At 31.5% G+C, this 20,476-nt stretch overlaps 1 protein-coding gene and 1 long non-coding RNA gene across 3 annotated transcripts in view; one reads left to right on the forward strand and one right to left on the reverse strand.

The window, feature by feature from the left end:
* Positions 1-20,124, forward strand: part of LOC119612587 — a 58,450-nt gene extending 38,326 nt beyond the window's left edge. The window contains exon 2 of one of the 2 annotated variants that reach the window (XR_005232156.1): positions 19,561-20,124. This is a non-coding gene — a long non-coding RNA (uncharacterized LOC119612587). Of the gene's footprint in view, positions 1-2,906; positions 3,050-19,560 lie in introns of those variants that run through there. The other variant, XR_005232155.1, reaches the window with a different exon arrangement.
* Positions 15,587-16,614, reverse strand: LOC119612586. The gene has a single exon (XM_037968396.1). The coding sequence runs from the start codon at positions 16,460-16,462 to the stop codon at positions 15,701-15,703; it is 762 nt and encodes a 253-aa protein (XP_037824324.1). The 5' UTR covers positions 16,463-16,614; the 3' UTR covers positions 15,587-15,700.
* Positions 20,125-20,476: the final 352 nt, after the last annotated feature.

Raw genomic sequence — 20,476 nt, forward strand, 5'->3', positions numbered from 1 at the left:
TTCTAGTTCTGTTCAGTTCTGTTCTAGTTCTAGTTCTGTTCTAGTTCTGTTCTAGTTCTGTTCTAGTTCTTTCTAGTTCTGTTCTAGTTCTGTTCTAGTTCTGTTCTAGTTCTGTTCTAGTTCTGTTCTAGTTCTGTTCTAGTTCTGTTCTAGTTTTCTAGTTCTGTTCTAGTTCTGTTCTAGTTCTGTTCTGTTTCTAGTTCTGTTCTAGTTCTGTTCTAGTTCTGTTCTAGTTCTGTTCTAGTTCTGTTCTAGTTCTGTTCTAGTTCTGTTCTAGTTCTGTTCTAGTTCTGTTCTAGTTCTGTTCTAGTTTGTTCTAGTTCTGTTCTAGTTCTGTTCTAGTTCTGTTCTAGTTCTGTTCTGGTTCTGTTTTAGTTAGTTTTGTTCTAGTTCTGTTCTAGTTCTGTTCTAGTTCTGTTCTAGTTCTGTTCTAGTTCTGTTCTAGTTCTGTTCTAGTTCTGTTCTAGTTCTGTTCTAGTTCAGTTCTAGTTCTGTTCTAGTTCTGTTCTAGTTCTGTTCTAGTTCTGTTCTAGTTCTGTTCTAGTTCTGTTCTAGTTCTGTTCTAGTTCTGTTCTAGTTCTGTTCTAGTTCTGTTCTAGTTCTGTTCTAGTTCTGTTCTAGTTCTGTTCTAGTTCTGTTCTAGTTCTGTTCTGTTCTAGTTCTGTTCTAGTTCTGTTCTAGTTCTGTTCTAGTTCGTTCTGTTCTAGTTCTGTTCTAGTTCTGTTCTAGTTCTGTTCTAGTTCTAGTTCTGTTCTAGTTCTGTTCTAGTTCTGTTCTAGTTTGTTCTAGTTCTGTTCTAGTTCTGTTCTAGTTCTGTTCTAGTTCGTTCTAGTTCTGTTCTAGTTCTGTTCTAGTTCTGTTCTGTTCTGTTCTAGTTCTGTTCTAGTTCTGTTCTAGTTCTGTTCTAGTTCTGTTCTAGTTCTGTTCTAGTTCTGTTCTAGTTCTGTTCTAGTTCTGTTCTAGTTCTGTTCTAGTTCTGTTCTAGTTCAGTTCTAGTTCTGTTCTAGTTCTGTTCTAGTTCTGTTCTAGTTCTGTTCTAGTTCTGTTCTAGTTCTGTTCTAGTTCTGTTCTAGTTCTGTTCTGTTCTAGTTCTGTTCTATTCTAGTTCTGTTCTAGTTTTCTGTTCTAGTTCTGTTCTAGTTCTGTTCTGTTCTGTTCTAGTTCTGTTCTAGTTCTAGTTCTGTTCTAGTTCTGTTCTAGTTCTGTTCTAGTTCTGTTCTAGTTCTGTTCTAGTTCTAGTTCTGTTCTAGTTCTGTTCTAGTTCTGTTCTAGTTCTGTTCTAGTTCTGTTCTAGTTCTGTTCTAGTTCTGTTCTAGTTATGTTCTAGTTATGTTCTAGTTCTGTTTTAGTTCTGTTCTAGTTCTGTTCTAGTTCTGTTCTAGTTCTGTTCTAGTTCTGTTCTAGTTCTGTTCTAGTTCTGTTCTAGTTCTGTTCTAGTTCTGTTCTAGTTCTGTTCTAGTTCTGTTCTAGTTCTGTCTAGTTCTGTTCTAGTTCTGTCTAGTTCTGTTCTAGTTCTGTTCTAGTTCTAGTTCTGGTCTAGTTCTGTTTCTAGTCTGTCTAGTTCTGTTCTAGTTCTGTTCTAGTTCATGTTCTAGTTCTAGTTCTGTTCTAGTTCTGTTCTAGTTCTGTTCTAGTTCTGTTCTAGTTCTGTTCTAGTTCTGTTCTAGTTCTGTTCTAGTTCTGTTCTAGTTCCTGTTTCTTAGTTTCGTTCTAGTTCTGTTCTAGTTCTGTTTCTAGTTCTGTTCAGTTCTAGTTTTGTTCTAGTTCTGTTCTAGTTCTGTTCTAATTTCTTGTTCTAGTTTTCTTCTTGCTCTGTTCTAGTTCTATTCTAGTGCAGTTAATTTCGCTGGGTTATTAGTCCTGTTATTTTTTTTTAACATGTCTCGTTATTTTTTTATTTCTTCCCCTTGTCAGTTATGGTTCGAGTTACGTTTTTTTCGTTTGTTGCTCAAAAATATCGCTTAAATGCTAAAAGTATGTTATGGTTTTTTTCATTCTATTAAGCTTTTATAAAACATGTGTGTAGCTTAAAATGAAATATGTATGATTGTTTCAAAAAGTAACAATATAAAACAAACAAAAATGTTTTAAAACAAACGAAAAAAAAAAAAAAAACTATTACAGACATGCCAGACATAAATGTAAATATGAAAAAATAAACATTTTTTTTTTTGGAATGCAGTAATATTCTCATATTTTTATTTAGCTTAAACTAAAGCATACATAGCAAAGCCAAAATGCGTTTAACATATAAAGTATACATTAAGGGGGGAAGTGATAATAGAAGGATTTAAATTTTAGCGTATAATTTAAAACTTTGCTATAATTTTCATTTAAATCATAATGCCCGGCTTTCAATTTTGTTTAAGTCTGTTTACCCAAATAGTTTTCATTCGCTTTTTCTACTTGTCATCACTGTCATTATTATCAGTTTATAAGCTGTTTATTTGATTAGTTTTTTTTATTTTATCTTACAACTGCCAACTACACTTACAGCAAACAATAGACAAATCTACAAATATCCTTAGGCCTATAACATTAAATAATTTATTAAAGGTTGAGGTCTTACTATTGTAAAAACAAAAATATTATTATAACAAATCAATTAAACTGTTTTAGGTAACTTAATATCTAAAGGGAAAACTATATAAATACAAACATTAACAAGGTCATAGAGCACGAGTACTAATATTATACATTCAAACCCGTAGGCTATGCTACAAATTTGCAATAAATAGATAATTTTAATAAATAAATAAACAGATATTTATAAATTTGCCAAATAGCAAAACTAATAAATATGTTTTTTATTATTTCTATATTTAACCATAAAAATTCCCTGTTATTAATTTTTTTTTTCAACAGAAAAATCTAATTTGTTCTTCTTCATTTCTTTTTCTTTACAGATGACTGAATTGTCTATACCCTCAGTAATCACAATAATAATAATAGAATGACCATAACAAAATTACAATTTGTGCAAACAAGTAAATACTAAATACTATTCTATGTTTAAGAAGAAATCATAAGGCATTGACACAAGATAAGAAATGAGGCAAGCATGAAAAAAAAAATTATTATGGAAAAACCTAAAAATATGTTGTAGAAAAAAACTATGATGTGTATATAATTAAATGAAGCAAAAAAGACTTAGGGAAAGATATATATTTGTATGTTTCATAAGCAAAATAGTGAAAAAAGAATAAATATAGAGAGAGATTATTGTTTAGTAGTATGAAAAAGAAATTAGGGAAATATGCCTAAAAGTAGGCTACAGAAAATTTCAAAATAGAATTTAGGGCGAGAAATGTTTGGCAGAACTAAATAGAATATAATAGTGCTGGTATAGTTACTAGTTATAGTTATAAGTATTCAATACATTTATGTCTAAAGGAGTAATCGGTAACTCACTGCCACCAGGAGAGTTTTTGTCCATCCTTCCCAAATTTAACTATAACTTTTCATATAACCCAAACTTTATCAACATCATTTGATGAATATTTCCCCAAACTAATGTTAAAATCTCTAAAGATGAAGTCACTCTTACATAAATATCTCTTTTATTTATTCTCCTTATAAATATTACCAAATTCTTAGCCGCCCTACTGTTATACACTCATAAACAAATAATATTGTACCTAAAAGTATACTAAACAAAAAAATACAAATAATAAGCACAGCATGTTAAACAACAAAAATTATGCAAACAATATCTCCTTGAAATATTATTATGCCCAGCAATAGAAGAGAAAAAAGAAAAACACTTAAACCTTTCTAAGGTTTTTATATTTTACTTAAAACGACCCACGTTAACAGTGGTCAAAATAATAAAGAAATGGACTGCATGGGATACAAGAAAAACTAGGCAGCATAAGAGTAGGAATTGCAAATGAATTTATAGGAAAGAAACAGGACCTTTGAGAGCTCATATGTAACACCATTATTTGCTATCTCTAAAGTTAAACTTTACTTTTAGTAATTAGACATATGGAGTAACTTTGACCTATGAACCTTTGACCTTTAAGTTTAAATCAAGTTTTAGGATTAACTGCCTGTATTAAGACATCGAAATAAAACTCCCTGAAAAAAGTTTGTAGAAAAAGTCAAAAGAAAAGAGAGACGTAAAGTTTTTTTTTTTTCGTAGAAAAAAGCTTATTTTAATACCAAGTTTAAAAAAGCTTTTCGCATAGATTACATTGCATTGAAATTGCATTTTGAGCAGAAAAAGGCTTTTTTTATTGAGAAATAGAAAAAGGTTTTTATTGCTAAATAAATACATTATAAAAAAAGCTTTTCTTCATAAAAATATCTATTTTGTAAATAAAGTTCCTTTATAGAAAGACTTTTCAAACTTTTTTAAAATACTTTTTTGATAGAAAAAGTTTCTATTCATAGAAACAGCTTTTCACAGAAACAGCTTCTTTCGTAGAAACAGCTTTTGTGCCCTGTAAAAACTTTTTTCATAGGAAAAGCTTCTTTCCTTCTATAATATTTTTTTATAGAAAAAATCTTTTGGTAGAAAACAGGTAAATAAACATAACAATAAAGCGTATTTTTTCATAGAAAGAGCTTTTTAAAAGAGTAAGGTTTTTCAATAAAAAATATTTCCATAGAAAAAATCTCTCCATATATAAATTTTTTCATAGAAAAAGATTTTTATAAAAAAGTTTTATTCATAAAAAGAAATTTTTTCACAGAAAGAGCATATTTCATAGAAAAAGCTTTTTTATTTATAGAAAAAGTGTTTTTCATAAAGAGTTTTCTTAAAAAGCTTTTTTCATGAAAAGTTTTTAGGAAATGTTTTTTCTTCAAAAGTTCTTTTTAATAAGCTTTTGTTATAAAAAGTTTTTTTTAAGCTTTTTTCATATAACTATTCTTAAAAAAGCTGTTTTCGTAAAAAGTTTTCTTAATAAGGTTTTTTTCATAAAAAGTTATCTTAAAAAGCTTTATATATAATTATTCTTGAAAAAAAGCTGTTTTCGTAAAAAGTTTTCTTAAAAGAGCATTTTTCATAAAAAGCTTTAAGCTTTTTCATAAAAATTTTCTTCAAAGCATTTTCTATAAAAAATTTTTTAAAGCATTTTCATAAAAAGATTGTTTTAACAAAAGAATTTTTGAATTTTTTTTACAAAAGCTTTTTCAAAAATCTATTTTTACCAAAAGCTTTTTCATAAAAAGTGTTTTTAACAAAAGCCTTTCTTATAAAAGTTTTTTAACAAAAGCTTTTTTCAACAAAAGCTTTCTTCAAAAAAGACTTTTTTTCATAAAGAGTTTTCTTAAAAAAGTTTTTTGAATAAAAAGTTTCTTTTAAGAAGCTTTATTTTTCATAAAAAGTTTTCTTTATTAAATTTTTCATAAAAAGTCTTTTTAACAAAAGCTTTTTCCATTTTTTTTCATAAATGTTTTTAAACAAAAGCTTTACTCATAAGAAGTTTTTTTTTATAAAAGCTTTTTTAACAAAAGTTTTTTCAACAAAAGCTTTTTTCAACAAAAGTTTTTTTTAACAAAAGCTTTCTTCAAAAAAGCTTTTTTCACAAAACGTCTTTTTCATAAAAAGTTTTTATAAGAGCTCCGAGCTCTTATAAAAATTGACCCCCTTACTCTTCTGACTCCTTTTTGCATAATAAAAATAGCTTCATTAATTTTTGTGCATTAATATCTTAAATAAATATTGAAGCCAAAACTCCACTCTATATATTTATAATGAATGAGCTCGAAAAGAAATACAGCTCAATTACTTGAGTTTTTCTTTTTCCAAAACAAACTTAAAACCAAAAAAGTTGTGTTACCTGTCCAATAAGTTAGTTGTTGCTTTGGTCATAATGAAATCAACAAACTTATGTGAACCCATCCATTGGGGGTATGTGGTATGGTCAAAACAGAATATTATTAACTAACCCCCATAAACTTACCAACCATCATGTAAAGTAATAACCAACATTAATAAAGACATCTAGAGCAAAAATAATAGCACATACACACAAAGCTAAAGAACATAATATTGTTTAGCAATAAACTAAAGTAAATTATGTAGCCTACATTTAGGGCTACTAAAATACAAACTCATATATATAGTATACATAAAGGCTAGCAATAGAAATTGCCTTTAGGCAGTTAATGTCTGAAAAGGTTTAACATAAAGTTATAGCCATAGACTAAAACAAAGTTTCTAACTATGTATTTACCTTAGGGTTCTGGTGCTGGTTATTGTGATTTAATTTAAAGAAATTGTTTTTGATTTCTCATTAAATCATATTAAATGGTTCAATTATATTTTAAGGAAATTATTTTCAAAACTTAAGCAAAACTTAAAGTTTTGAAAAATCATTAAGCAATTTTATTAAGTTTAGAAAAATTTTAATTATTTCTTTTTTTCCTGAGCTTTTGCTTCCAACTGGACGTTGTTTGAAATAAAGAAATTTTAATGAAAAAAGTTTTATATTTTAGGGGAGGAGAAGTAAAATAAGAAATACCAAAAAAAGCTATAAGAATTAGCAAGAAATTTGTATGTATATGGAGTAAAAGTATTAAAAGAAAAATTCCTAAAAAAAAAAATAAAAAAAAATATTAAAACTAAAGATTTGTTTAAACAAAAGAAATATTTAAGCTTAAAGTTTGAAGATTATTTAGAGCGATAGTATTTGTTTTAAGGGAAATATTTATGTTTAGTTAAGCAAAGTAATTGAAAAAATTTGCTAGAGTTTGATGGGAGTAAATTCTTTGGAAATTTTTTAAAAAAGAAGGATTTTATTTCGTTTTAAATAATAAATGAAGAGAAAATATTTTAAATATTAAACCGAAGTGTCTTAATAATGTTAGAAATACTAGTTTCCACATAAAATCCAAAATAAAAAGAAAGATCTACTCGAATGAAGAAGTCATTATGTACCTTCTATATATGTAAGAAAACCTTTGGGAAAAGATGGGGTCTTAAACAATACATTGTGCACTGGATGTACACCGCAGTCATAAGACCTATTTTGACCTACAGTGCTTTTATTTGGTGGAGAGCAGTGGATACCAAGACTTACATCTCTATTCTAAACAAGATACAAAGATTAGCATGTCTTGCAATCACTGGCTGTTTGAGTTCCACCCCTCAGGCTAGTCTAGAGACGATGCTAAATATAACTTTCCTTGATATATACATCAAATGCATTTATGCTAAATCTGCTCTACGGCTTAAACAGTCGAACGGATTGAAGCACAACCGCATTGATCATGGCACCATCCTAGGCAGGCCAGTCATGGGGCAGGAAACATTCTATTTACACTGAATTTTAATAGGTCATTCAAGACTAAAATACCGACACGGGATGATTGGGCCGCGAACACTGTCCTAACGGACTACGTGATCACAAACTTTACTGATGACTCAAAGAGAGAAAGGGGCACGGGAAAGGGAATATTCTCCGAAAAACTAAATCTTCTGACGTCTCTTCGACTACCTGACACCTGTACGGTCCTTCAAGCAGAGATATTGCCATTTATACAGCTGCGATACACAATGCACAATGCCATTTATACAACTGCTGTGGCACAACTGACACAACATCACGTTGAGTTGATATGAGTTCCAGGACATGAGGTCATCCACGAGGCAACCAAAGGGTCATCCCTAGACTTAACCCTTGCGCAAAAGGATATTCTCAATCCCCTGACAACCCTATCAAAATTGATAGATGAATGGGCTTTGAGTAAAACGGAACTCAGGTGGTCAAATATCACCACTTGTAGAATATCGAGACTGCTGTGGCCCACTCTGACAACAGATAGAACTAGGACTATCTTGTCTCTTATAAAGAACTCGATTAGGCTTCTAACTGGTATAATAACTGGGCACTGTATGATTGGGCATATGTTGGAACGTATGAGCTACCCAAATTATAGCTACTATAGCTACTATAGTGGAATTGGTACAACACCTTCTATGTGACTGCACAGCCTTACAAGATCACAGACTACTCTATCTTGGTAGAGCTCTTTTCCATGATCTAGACTGTCTCAGAGATGCGTCACTAATAAACATGATCGGTTTATTAAAAGCACCGGCTGGTTTCCACGGAGACCGAACGAACTAAGCAGTAAACGAAATTTGGGAGAAAACCCATTATCATTCTCTCAATATTAGGGAATGGTAATTCTAAGGGTATTACAATGGGCCACAAGGCCTCCGAGTGAACTCGCTGAACTAGCGAACAACCCGCGTAACCTAATCTAACATACTCTAACTCTCTTTCAAGAGTCCATCAATCGGGATCAACGATACACAACGATCTTTCTGATAAGTTTTCTGGCACTTAAGCTTTCTCTCTGATAAGCTTTCATGAACTTCAGCTTTCACACTTCTCATGCTCACGAATGTATAAAAAACAGACCAAATTCATTAGAAATTTATGTTTTTACTCTCTGCCTATCGCTGGTCTGGACAGTTGAGCTTTAATACGTACTATTGCCAGCAGTTGTCATTTGCATTCTCTCTCGCACGTTCGCAGTCTCTCACAATTAAACAACTCACTCTCTGCTAAGGATTTCTTTACGAAAACCAGTCGGCTCTACTCATTTAATTTTCGATAATCCAATGATTTTTAAGGAGTTTCTCAAGTTCAAAGTTTCCTTCCGATGAGGAGTATTTGTAACAACAGGAAGCTCTCTTTCTTCCTCTTTTTTTTTTCCTCACTTACTACTTAGAAAAACTCAGTTGTCACTCTCTATTAATATATGTTTTAGATACACAGATATTCTATCATTGACTTTAAATCTAAAGAGAGAACTATCTTGTATTCATACCTATCTAAACATACGCGCCGGCTCTGTATTGCCAAAGAGTTCACTCATGAGCTCTCTGTACCTATAACTGATTATGATACACACATATTTTCTATTTAGTTTTAAATCTCATGAGAGTTTTAAACGTTCGCTCTGCTCTGCTGTGTGTTGGCAAAGAGGTCACTAATGAGCTCTTAGCTCGCTGTACCGATAACTGATTATGATATACACATATTATCTTATTAACTCTAAATCTCAGTAGTTCACATGTCTCTCTCTGTTTCTATATGTGTGAGATACACAGATACTTACTCATTAATTCCCAATTATACATATCTTTTTGATATCGTCTGAAGTTCTCTCATGAACTGCTTGCTCTCACACTTTCACTTTAACTCTCTCTGTCTCTATCTATTTAGATTTGTAGATATTCTCTCATTATTTTCGTATTACTCGTCTCTCTCAATGTTAATCGATCGGACTTAACCTGATGCTCCTTATAAAAGGGTTTTCAATAATAAAGAGTATTTGCTGTTTTTTTCCATTCCGTAGGGAATATAGATTCTTTACAATGACGTTTCTTTAGACTCAATATCAGAAGAAAGCTCTCTCATGCGTTCTCTTCCTTCTTCATGTATACACACAAAATGTGTCGGAAAGTTCATTTGTCTTCTTTCATTATATGTTTTTCGAATTCCATGTTACTCGGATCACTTTAACGTAATAATCACCGATCATCTGGTTGTGCTGACAATGATGTTATCTCATGATTGCGATTTACACAAAATTTCAATTTCAAATTGTTTGCTAGCAGTAGGATTTTTATCCTCGACTCCGCCTCATGCTACAATATCTGTTAAGAACTATTTATAATGAAGCGGTTAAAAGGTTTTTCTTCATCAGAAAGTCCAGATCTTCCTCAGTCCGACTATTATCTGTGTCCATCGATACTCTCTAAGGATATGACGCTCTCTCTGAGATTCGCTTCACTTGTTTAAATTCAATTAACTTTAGCTAACATAAACTATTTTGAAAGAAGCGGTTAGAAAGTTTTGCTTCATCAGCTTTATAGTCCAGATCTTGCTCTGATCACTGACGAAGAGATATGACACTCTCTCTGGAATACGCTTCACTTATATAAATTCTGTCAACTTTAGCTGACATTCTCGCACTGTTAGATTAATCATTGGCAAAGTGGAACTGTTATGACGATTTCAGGCAATTCAGGAAAAGTGTTGGCTCACCGAACTGCCACTGGTCCTGCATTAGATAGTCAACCTAGGGGTTTGAAATTAAGCATTCACAATAAATCTTATATTACCTAATATTTGTTGATCTCTCTTGAAAGAAATTTGATATAGGTTTTCAAGAGCTTTCTCTGTTTTATAAATATTTTATCTAATTATAGGCAATTATCACTTATATTATCTAAAAATCTTTGACTTACAAAAACTAAATATTAGTTTAATCTGGAAAATATATTATACTTATATCATCTGAAAAAACTCCCCACTATATTTCAATCTAGTGAGTTTTTTCATCACTTCTATTATTATTAAAATAAACTACTAACAAAAAACTCTACTATAAAGATTTATATCTTTGTTAATAAATACCCATACTTTGTCAATTTCTTTGCTAAACAAACAACCCAAAGTTCTTTTAGAGGAGACGAACCCCTTTTTAAGATTTCAGATATCGCTGATTGTGTTGTGTTTGTGCCAATATCTACGATCACATCTTTCATCTTTCTTTGCTTAAGATTTGCTTAAGATGTTTTGACCTTAGAATAGGCCAATCATTTCTGAAACATTGTTACAGTATGATCATGCGAATCATTTTCGAGACATGTCAAATTAAATCGCGAACAATTTCTTTAAAAATTTCGTTATTAGCGATCACAGTTATCTACGATTCGCAACTCATTTGCGAAAGATGTTTTGATATCGTATCGTTGAACTTGCGTAGATCGTGAACAGTTTGAGAGTTAACAATACTCACGATACTAATGATTCGCTCTGAAAATGATGTGAGCGAGATCCACAAGTTTCTAAAAACTTAGATCAAATCGAGTTCTGTTTGTGCAAACAAGTTGTGGTAAAAATAGTGTTTCTATATCTGCAATTTCAATAGGCTAGTTGTAGTATTGATCCCATTTTCATTAGTCCAGTAACTAGTCCATCGAAAACTAGCGGGTTTTTATGTTAAAATACATATTGGTCATGTACACATGTTAGTGTGTGTGTGTGTTTGTGTCTGTATAGTATATAAATAATTTTGCACAAATTGAAAGCAAAATAGACAGACAGACAGCAGCTAGTCAGACTAAATCATTTAGACAAAATTGTATTTTGTTGGCCTGATGAATAACTACGAAAAGTCACGTTTTTTGTTTAGAGTTTAGTTGAGTTGGATTATATTATATACTTTTTTTACTGTTCAACTATTTAGTTGACTCCAGTTGGTTGGACAAAGTAGTGGTAAACAAGAAAATAAAAAATACATATATATATGAATAAAATATATGTGACAATTTATTATGTTTAAGAAAGTCTAAACAGAAGTTGCAAAATAATTTATAGTTTTTTTTGCTAGGCCTAAACGAATCAAGAGAAGCCTGATAGTTAGAAATCAAGTATGAGAACTAGTTCTGAAGTTTTTCAAAAAGGAATATAAGGAACTAGTTTATCATATTAGATCTATTCTAGTTTTTAACACATAATTCGAATATAGATCCACTTGTCTCAAGGGAATAAAAGGAACTAGTTCATCATGTTCGATCTTGTGGATTAGTTTTTGGAACTAGTTCACCCAACAGTTTTGATTCAAAATAAAGGTATTCGACAAAAGTTTCTCTAGTCTATTTTACTGATTCACTAGTAGTTCCTGCAATTCTCTGTCAACTCTTTATATCACATCTAGTTTAAATCTGTTATCATTGATCTGACATGATCAGTATGAACTAATACATCATATCCGATCCTTTAGATCGGAGGTAAAGGTAGGCGACACAAATTTCTCTAGTCTATCTTGCTGATTTACTAATCTATCCAGCTGTTCCTGCAACTCTCTGTAAACTCTCTATATCACATCTAGTTTGAATCTGTTAGCATTGATTTCACATGATCAGCACGAACTAGTACATCATATCCGATCTTGTATATCACTTGGAAAAATCTCATGACTAAAAGACATTTCAATTAATTGTGGTTTAATTTTCCTTTTTTGGTTACCAACATCCCAACAATTCGTTATATACCACAAATACCTATAACTTGGAATATATATGGGAAGGAGAACTATTGTGTTAATAAAGCTTCATTTATTTTTCTTAAAACTTTTTTTATATATTTGTACTATTTATTATGTGTAGATTTCATATTTAGAACGGAAGTATCATATTCTTGCTATTTCCTCTCAATATTTTTAGTTAAAAGGTGGTTTAACTAAAAGTGTTATTTTAAGAAATGAAATCGAAAAACTCTATTAATATGATTTCATTTCATACAGAAGCACTGTATAATGAGACTATTATACATAGTAGATCTTTAAAATGACTTCCAACACACAGCAAACAGTTAAAATGCAGTTGATATTTTGATCTTTGATCCTTAAAAAATGATCACGGAAGTCAAATAACAAAACTTTGCACCTTTACACAAGCAGAACAACACGATTGATTGAATTCTATAAACAAGTTTAAAAAATCAAATCTCTGGGTCGCAAGATCGTCAAAAGGCATCATACGATAACTGAGATTGTATCTCACGAAATTTTTGCACAGTTTCTGAAAAGGCATCATACGATAACTGAGATCGTATCTCACGAAATTTTTGCACAGTTTCTGAAACATGTTTTGCCATTGAACAAGATCATTAGAATTGTCAACTATCTCATGAAATTTTTAAACAAACTTTACTCGATTTGATCTAATTTTATTTCAGAAACAAGTCAGATAATGACTTTAGCTGGATGTTTTGGAAATGATTCCCATACTGCCGATCACAGCATTATTGGCATAAATCTATAATGAGATCGTTGCTATCATCAACTCTCTTACTAAGTTTTTGCATTCTCTGAACGCGATTTGCTCAAGTAAAAGTAAAAGCTAAATCGTTAAGAATCGTAAATATTTGATGATCATTAATTCTGTTTACTCTCTCAAGAAATTTTTGGCACTAATGATCTGATCAATTACACTGACTCAGATCACTCACAACTTACGAATTCTTTGAATCAAATTGCTCACCATCCTATGTGATCTGATTTAGTTTCAACCACCTGGGTATTCTCTATTACAATAATATCCACGCGTATTGCATATAATATAGATCATTAATATACTCAACTCTCTCACGAATTTGTTTGCACAAGAGAATGGAGAATTGAACCAACATTAGTAGCAAAGAGAGAGCAAGAGTGCCCACTTTCTTTACGGCGGCTTGATGCTGACTGAGAATCTTACTTTAAAGCAATGATATGTAAGGAGCTCTCATGAGAACTTTTTTCTACTCTTGATTTCAAAGGCTGATAAGCTCACATATATGTGTAAACAGCAAACTAAACCAGTTAGAGAGCATTTTTTTACCCTCTGCCTATCGCTGCTTTAGAGCAGCGAAGGGCAGAGCTCATTTGAGAGTGAGCTTATTTGAGAGCTCACTGTGTTTCGCTGCTTTAGAGTAATCAATTTCTCTTCAATCAATCTCTTCTTTTGGAAAACCCTGTAAACATTTGAAAAATAAAGTGAAATAAAAAACTGGTAAACAATTCTATTTTCCGACTTTTTTGTAAAAAGAAGACAAAAATTTTGCAAATAAATAAAAGAAAGAATAGACAACAAACAATCTTAATGAAATATCAATCTATTCATTGGCATTCATTGTAATTTTTTTTAACAAAATTTGTTTCTATATAAGCTTAATCATATACATATGTATGTATGTAGATGTTTGTAGAGATGTAGGTATGTAAGTGATGAGTCATTTTGTTGTATTATGGTTGAAATGAAAAAAATAAACATAATTTTGTAAATATACAAAAAAACATATAACATAACACTCTTTAAAGATGGTTAGAAGTTACGGGAAACTAGGATACTAGGTATAAATCTAGGTGGTATAATGTAGATAAATTTCTAGAGCATATCTTTAAGGGACATTAACATGTTATAACTCAAAAACTCTTTAATTCAGAATCTTTATATTACAAACCGATTTTATCACTTTTTGAAACACCTGAAACTTTCATAACTCTAGAATTTACTGTTAGAGTATTCACTAATTTCTAGAGCCTACCTAAAAGGCGCTTTAAATTGATTTTTATGTCTTTTTTTTGGAGTTTGTCTTATAAATTGTTATATAACTTGCTTTCTACTCAACCGATTTAGAGGATTTTTAAATCCATAATTACTTAGACAGTGACAAACTGTATAAATTTACTTATAAATTTACTTTAGTGGGAAGGGTATATTGGGCATGTGCTGAAGTTTGTATATAATATTGTGTGTATATATTATATTGTCCTATACCCACCTTTAAGTACACCAATCGGCTTAGAATCATTTTCTGAGCTTTAGATATTTCTGTCCGTCTGTCTGTCTGTGCGTCCGCCCATCCATCTATGTAGACCTTGTAATCAAACTGCTGGTCGCAATTTTGAAGATAATTCAATGAAATTTTGCACATGATCTTCTATTGTATTAGAGGCGAATCCTATTGAAAATGGGTAATATCGGTCCAATATTTGACCTAGCCCCATACAACTGAATGCTGCAAAACCAAGTTATAAAACTATAGGTCGCACTTTTGAAGATAATTCAATGAAATTTTGCACATGATCTTCTATAGTACTAGAGACGAAGCCTATTGAAAATAGTCAACATAAGTCCATTATTTCACCTAGCCCCCATACAACTGAACCCCCGAATAGGGCTTTTAAGTTCATAGTTATGTTTAATATACACGTATATCGACAAAGAGCTACAAAACCAAGTTCTATACTAGCCTTGATGATCCTCATGAACATTATAATTATGGGGCCTCATTTGACCCTAGCTCCTATACAAAGGCCCCCATCAAAATTTGACTTAAATGTCCTTATGAACACTAAATCACATTTTATTTTTATAACTGGTGTACGGTATTACATGGTCGACCTAGCCTTGCTATAAAAATGAAGAAAATCTCAGAGAAAAATATTTAGAAATTTTATCTTCTCATAGCCCTGGATGTTTATCTGAGGATATAACAATAATCTCACAATACAAATAACATTTTAAGTTTTTCTTTCTTTTGTATAAAACCAAAACAATCAACATCCTCTTTTATATCTTCGATTTCAAAGTTAAATTTCTCAAAAGAAACTATTCAATACATTTTCTTTTTTCTTTCTTTACAACCAAACGCCTTCACATAATGCCAAACAAATACTTAAAGATATTGTAAATATGTAAACGAGTATAAGTTTTTAGGCTTGAATGAAAAAGTTTTTTTTTTTCTTTTTTTTTTTAGGGGAAAAGAAATTTGTTCAAGCATAAAAAATGCCTTTACTTACTAATTGTACAGTTTTATATAAGAATAAGAAAAAGTTTCTTCACCTTTCAAAACAAGCTTGTTTTCTTAAACACAAATCTCTTTTTTCCTTTTATTTCATGCAAAAATCAATGAGGCCTAAAAATATGCTACAATTATTAATGCATAAATTGTTTATGTGTGTATTGTAAGGGAAAAACTTTGTTATGCTTGATTTTGTTTGCTAAAAATTAGAATAATTTTATTATTATTTTAAGACAAAATTAATAATAATATTTTGTTACAAAAATTTTATATTCAATATTCCTAAACCAAATCCTTTTTAAATTACATTTGACTAAAGAAATAAAATTTCTATTAAATTTCAATCTAAGACTTCCGTTAAAATCTTAAACTTAAACTTAACATAAATTTATTTTCTTTATTCTTTGCATTTTAAAATGATGTACCCATACCTCACACATAGAGGGTGTAAGCAGGCAGCGACATTCTATGGGATGTCTGGGTCTAGGTAATTTACGTGAACATTCTGAATAAGCGGGAAAGGGAGCTTTACGTTTCTTACAGTTGGATTTAGTTTTGGTGGGTCTACATTTGGGTGGTATGTGGGCCGAACGACAACCCTCCATAGTCATGCGAGGACATTTATAATGAGCACTAGAACAGGTTTGCTCACAAGCCGTTTGTGGCCTATGTTTACGTGGTCTTTTTGGCCATTTGGGTTGTTTGATTTTATCATAACAGCAAATAACCTTAGGTTTTCTTATCAATTCTGGACATTCCGCCCAGGTTTGTTGATACTCACGATTTAGTTTATCACTACGTTTATAGTACAATAAATCAAAACGTGGATAGGCATCTTTACAAGGATTGCCGCAGCATTCCATAGGATGTTTTAATTTAATGGCACGTTTTTGTATGGGTAAAGGTTCTGGAGCAGGTTGTTTTAATATAATATCCACTTGTCGGGGATTACAGGGTTCTTGCTTAAAACGATCCCCACACTTGGGCTCCAGATGTTTGCAATCCATTTTTGTAGCTTTAGAACGTAGCTGCTGTTGTTGTAGGTTATTAACGGGGGTTAAGGTGACTGCTGAACTGAAAGCCCGATTTACCCAACGCCCCAAGAGAAGGGGCATTTTGAGAAATTGTGTTAAAACCATTATTAAGAATACTAAGAATTTAGTTTTTTAAATATATATTTTAATTTTTTTGTTGATTTATATTGAAATTTCACTAAAAATTTTATTTGTTTACAAAATATTTTTTAAAAAATTTTTTTATATAAATTTTGAAAACTAACTTGATATTTGAATTATATTTTCAACTACTACTGCCACCTTAAAGAAAAATTTGGTTACAGTTTAATATTTATAACCAAAATTGTAGTTTGGTACCAACTAGAAGTAAAATACAACTAGAACAGAACTAGAACAGAACTAGAACAGAACTAGAACAGAACTAGAAAGAACTAGAACAGAACTAAAACAGAACTAGAACAGAACTAGAACAGAACTAGAACAGAACTAGAACAGAACTGGAACAGAACTAGAACAGAACTAGAACAGAACTAGAACAGAACTAGAACAGAACTAGAACAGAAATAGAACAGACTTAGAACAGAACTAGAACAGAACTAGAACTAGAACTAGAACTAGAACTAGAACAGAACTAGAACAGAACTAGAACAGAACTAGAACAGAACTAGAACAGAACTAGAACAGAACTAGAACAGAACTAGAACTAGAACTAGAAAAGATCCAGAACAGAACTAGAACAGAACTAGAACTAGAACAGAACTAGAACAGAACTAGAACAGAACTAGAACAGAACTAGAACAGAACTAGAACAGAACTAGAACAGAACTAGAACAGAACTAGAACATAACTAGAACAGAACTAGAACAGAAGTAGAACAGAACTAGAACAGAACTAGAACAGAACTAGAACAGAACTAGAACAGAACTAGAACAGAACTAGAACAGAACTAGAACAGAACTAGAACAGAACTAGAACAGAACTAGAACAGAACTAGAACAGAACTAGAACAGAACTAGAACTAGAACAGAACTAGAACAGAACTAGAACAGAACTAGAACAGAACTAGAACAGAACTAGAACAGAACTAGAACAGAACTAGAACAGAACTAGAAACAGAACTAGAACAGAACTAGAACAGAACTAGAACAGAACTAGAATAGAATTATAACAGAACTAGAACAGAACTAGAACAGAACTAGAACAGAACTAGAACAGAACTAGAACAGAACTAGAACAGAACTAGAACAGAACTAGAACAGAACTAGAACAGAACTAGAACAGAACTAGAACAGAACTAGAACAGAACTAGAACAGAACTAGAACAGAACTAGAACAGAACTAGAACAGAACTAGAACAGAACTAGAACAGAACTAGAACAGAACTAGAACAGAACTAGAACAGAACTAGAACAGAACTAGAACAGAACTAGAACAGAACTAGAACAGAACTAGAACAGAACTAGAACAGAACTAGAACAGAACTAGAACAGAAGTAGAACAGAACTAGAACAGAACAGAACTAGAACAGAACTAGAACAGTACTAGAACAGAACTAGAACAGAACAGAACTAGAACAGAACTAGAACAGAACTAGAACAGAACTAGAACAGAACTAGAACAGAACTAGAACAGAACTAGAACAGAACTAGAACAGAACTAGAACAGAACTAGAACAGAACTAGAACAGAACTAGAACAGAACTAGAACAGAACTAGAACAGAACTAGAACAGAACTAGAACAGAACTAGAACAGAACTAGAACAGAACTAGAACAGAACTAGAACAGAACTAGAACAGAACTAGAACAGAACTAGAACAGAACTAGAACAGAACTAGAACAGAACTAGAACAGAACTAGAACAGAACTAGAACAGAACTAGAACAGAACTAGAACAGAACTAGAACAGAACTAGAACAGAACTAGAACAGAACTAGAACAGAACTAGAACAGAACTAGAACAGAACTAGAACAGAACTAGAACAGAACTAGAACAGAACTAGAACAGAACTAGAACAGAACTAGAACAGAACTAGAACAGAACTAGAACAGAACTAGAACAGAACTAGAACAGAACTAGAACAGAACTAGAACAGAACTAGAACAGAACTAGAACAGAACTAGAACAGAACTAGAACAGAACTAGAACAGAACTAGAACAGAACTAGAACAGAACTAGAACAGAACTAGAACAGAACTAGAACAGAACTAGAACAGAACTAGAACAGAACTAGAACAGAACTAGAACAGAACTAGAACAGAACTAGAACAGAACTAGAACTAGAACAGAACTAGAACAGAACTAGAACAGAACTAGAACAGAACTAGAACAGAACTAGAACAGAACTAGAACAGAACTAGAACAGAACTAGAACAGAACTAGAACAGAACTAGAACAGAACTAGAACAGAACTAGAACAGAACTAGAACAGAACTAGAACAGAACTAGAACAGAACTAGAACAGAACTAGAACAGAACTAGAACAGAACTAGAACAGAACTAGAACAGAACTAGAACACAGAAAGACTAGAACAGAACTAGAACAGAACTAGAACAGAACTAGAACAGAACTAGAACAGAACTAGAACAGAACTAGAACAGAACTACAACAGAACTAGAACAGAACTAGAACAGAACTAGAACAGAACTAGAACAGAACTAGAACAGAACTAGAACAGAACTAGAACAGAACTAGAACAGAACTAGAACAGAACTAGAACAGAACTAGAACAGAACTAGAACAGAACTAGAACAGAACTAGAACAGAACTAGAACAGAACTAGAACAGAACTAGAACAGAACTAGAACAGAACTAGAACAGAACTAGAACAGAACTAGAACAGAACTAGAACAGAACTAGAACAGAACTAGAACAGAACTAGAACAGAACTAGAACAGAACTAGAACAAGAACTAGAACAGAACTAGAACAGAACTAGAACAGAACTAGAACAGAACTAGAACAGAACTAGAAGACTAGAACAGAACAAACTAGAACAGAACTAGAACAGAACTAGAACAGAACTAGAACAGAACTAGAACAGAACTAGAACAGAACTAGAACAGAACTAGTGCTTAGTTTTTTAAAAAAGTACTTTTAAATAAGCCTAATTGAAAAGGAACAAGATTAAATCTTCTATAACTCTTGCTAATTATTAATTAACAAAATTGTTATAAATTTACATTTTAACTAATTAATCTTTTCTTCTTTCTTTCCTTGCAGGATTTTGTTATTATTTATTATTCAAATAAATCTATACTACCAAAGATTAATAAGTTAAGTTAAAGCCAAAAACATCTACAATTTTTTAAATTAAAAAATAACACATACACAAATTAAATAAGTAACGACGTTAAATTTAAAACAAAATTAAGAAATAAGTAAAGAAAATAGCTATAAAATAAAATAAATGCAAATAAAATTGGCAAACATTAACAACATTATTAGAAAAAACAAGAGAAACTTTTGCAACACACAGTAGAAGGAGAAATTACATAAAAAGAAATTGCAAATTCTTACAAAAGAAAATTTCTATGATAATTTCCATCAACAACTACTCAAACCTACATTAGCAGTCACAGCCACATGCATATGTGGAACAGTATAAGAAATTAAGTCGAGAAGAAGTGCCAGTAAACTGCAGAAGGAGCAGCAGCTCGATGAAAACATTAAAAGGCAAAAGGAATAACGAGAGAACAACAACTGCAATCATTACAATACATTTACAAACATTAAGATAAGCCGTCTTTAAGGATAAAAACAAGGAAAAACTTGATGACATTGTAACACACAGAAACATACAAACACTTAAACGAATACATTTTTACACAACGACATCCTTTTTTACATATACACACTCACTTGCAAACACACATGTCTATAAAACTGTAAAACTTAACTGTTTTGAAAACACTGCAGCACATTGGAATATTTTACACAAACAACAATAACAACGACAACAAACATCAAGTATCAGCAGCACCAGTAGGAGCATTTAGTATTGCAACAGACGCCAGCCAAATCATTTAACACCGTTTGCCTTAAAGAATTTTTAGGCTTTTCAACATTTTAGCGCTCGTGTTGTTTCTATAACATTAACAGAATAACAGCAGCAACATGTTGCTACGATATCAACGTG

The sequence above is a fragment of the Lucilia sericata genome, unplaced genomic scaffold, assembly GCF_015586225.1.
Source record: "Lucilia sericata isolate MDLA Ls3-8-SP2 unplaced genomic scaffold, ASM1558622v1 Contig001746F_arrow, whole genome shotgun sequence".
Classification (NCBI taxonomy): Eukaryota; Metazoa; Arthropoda; class Insecta; order Diptera; family Calliphoridae; genus Lucilia; species Lucilia sericata.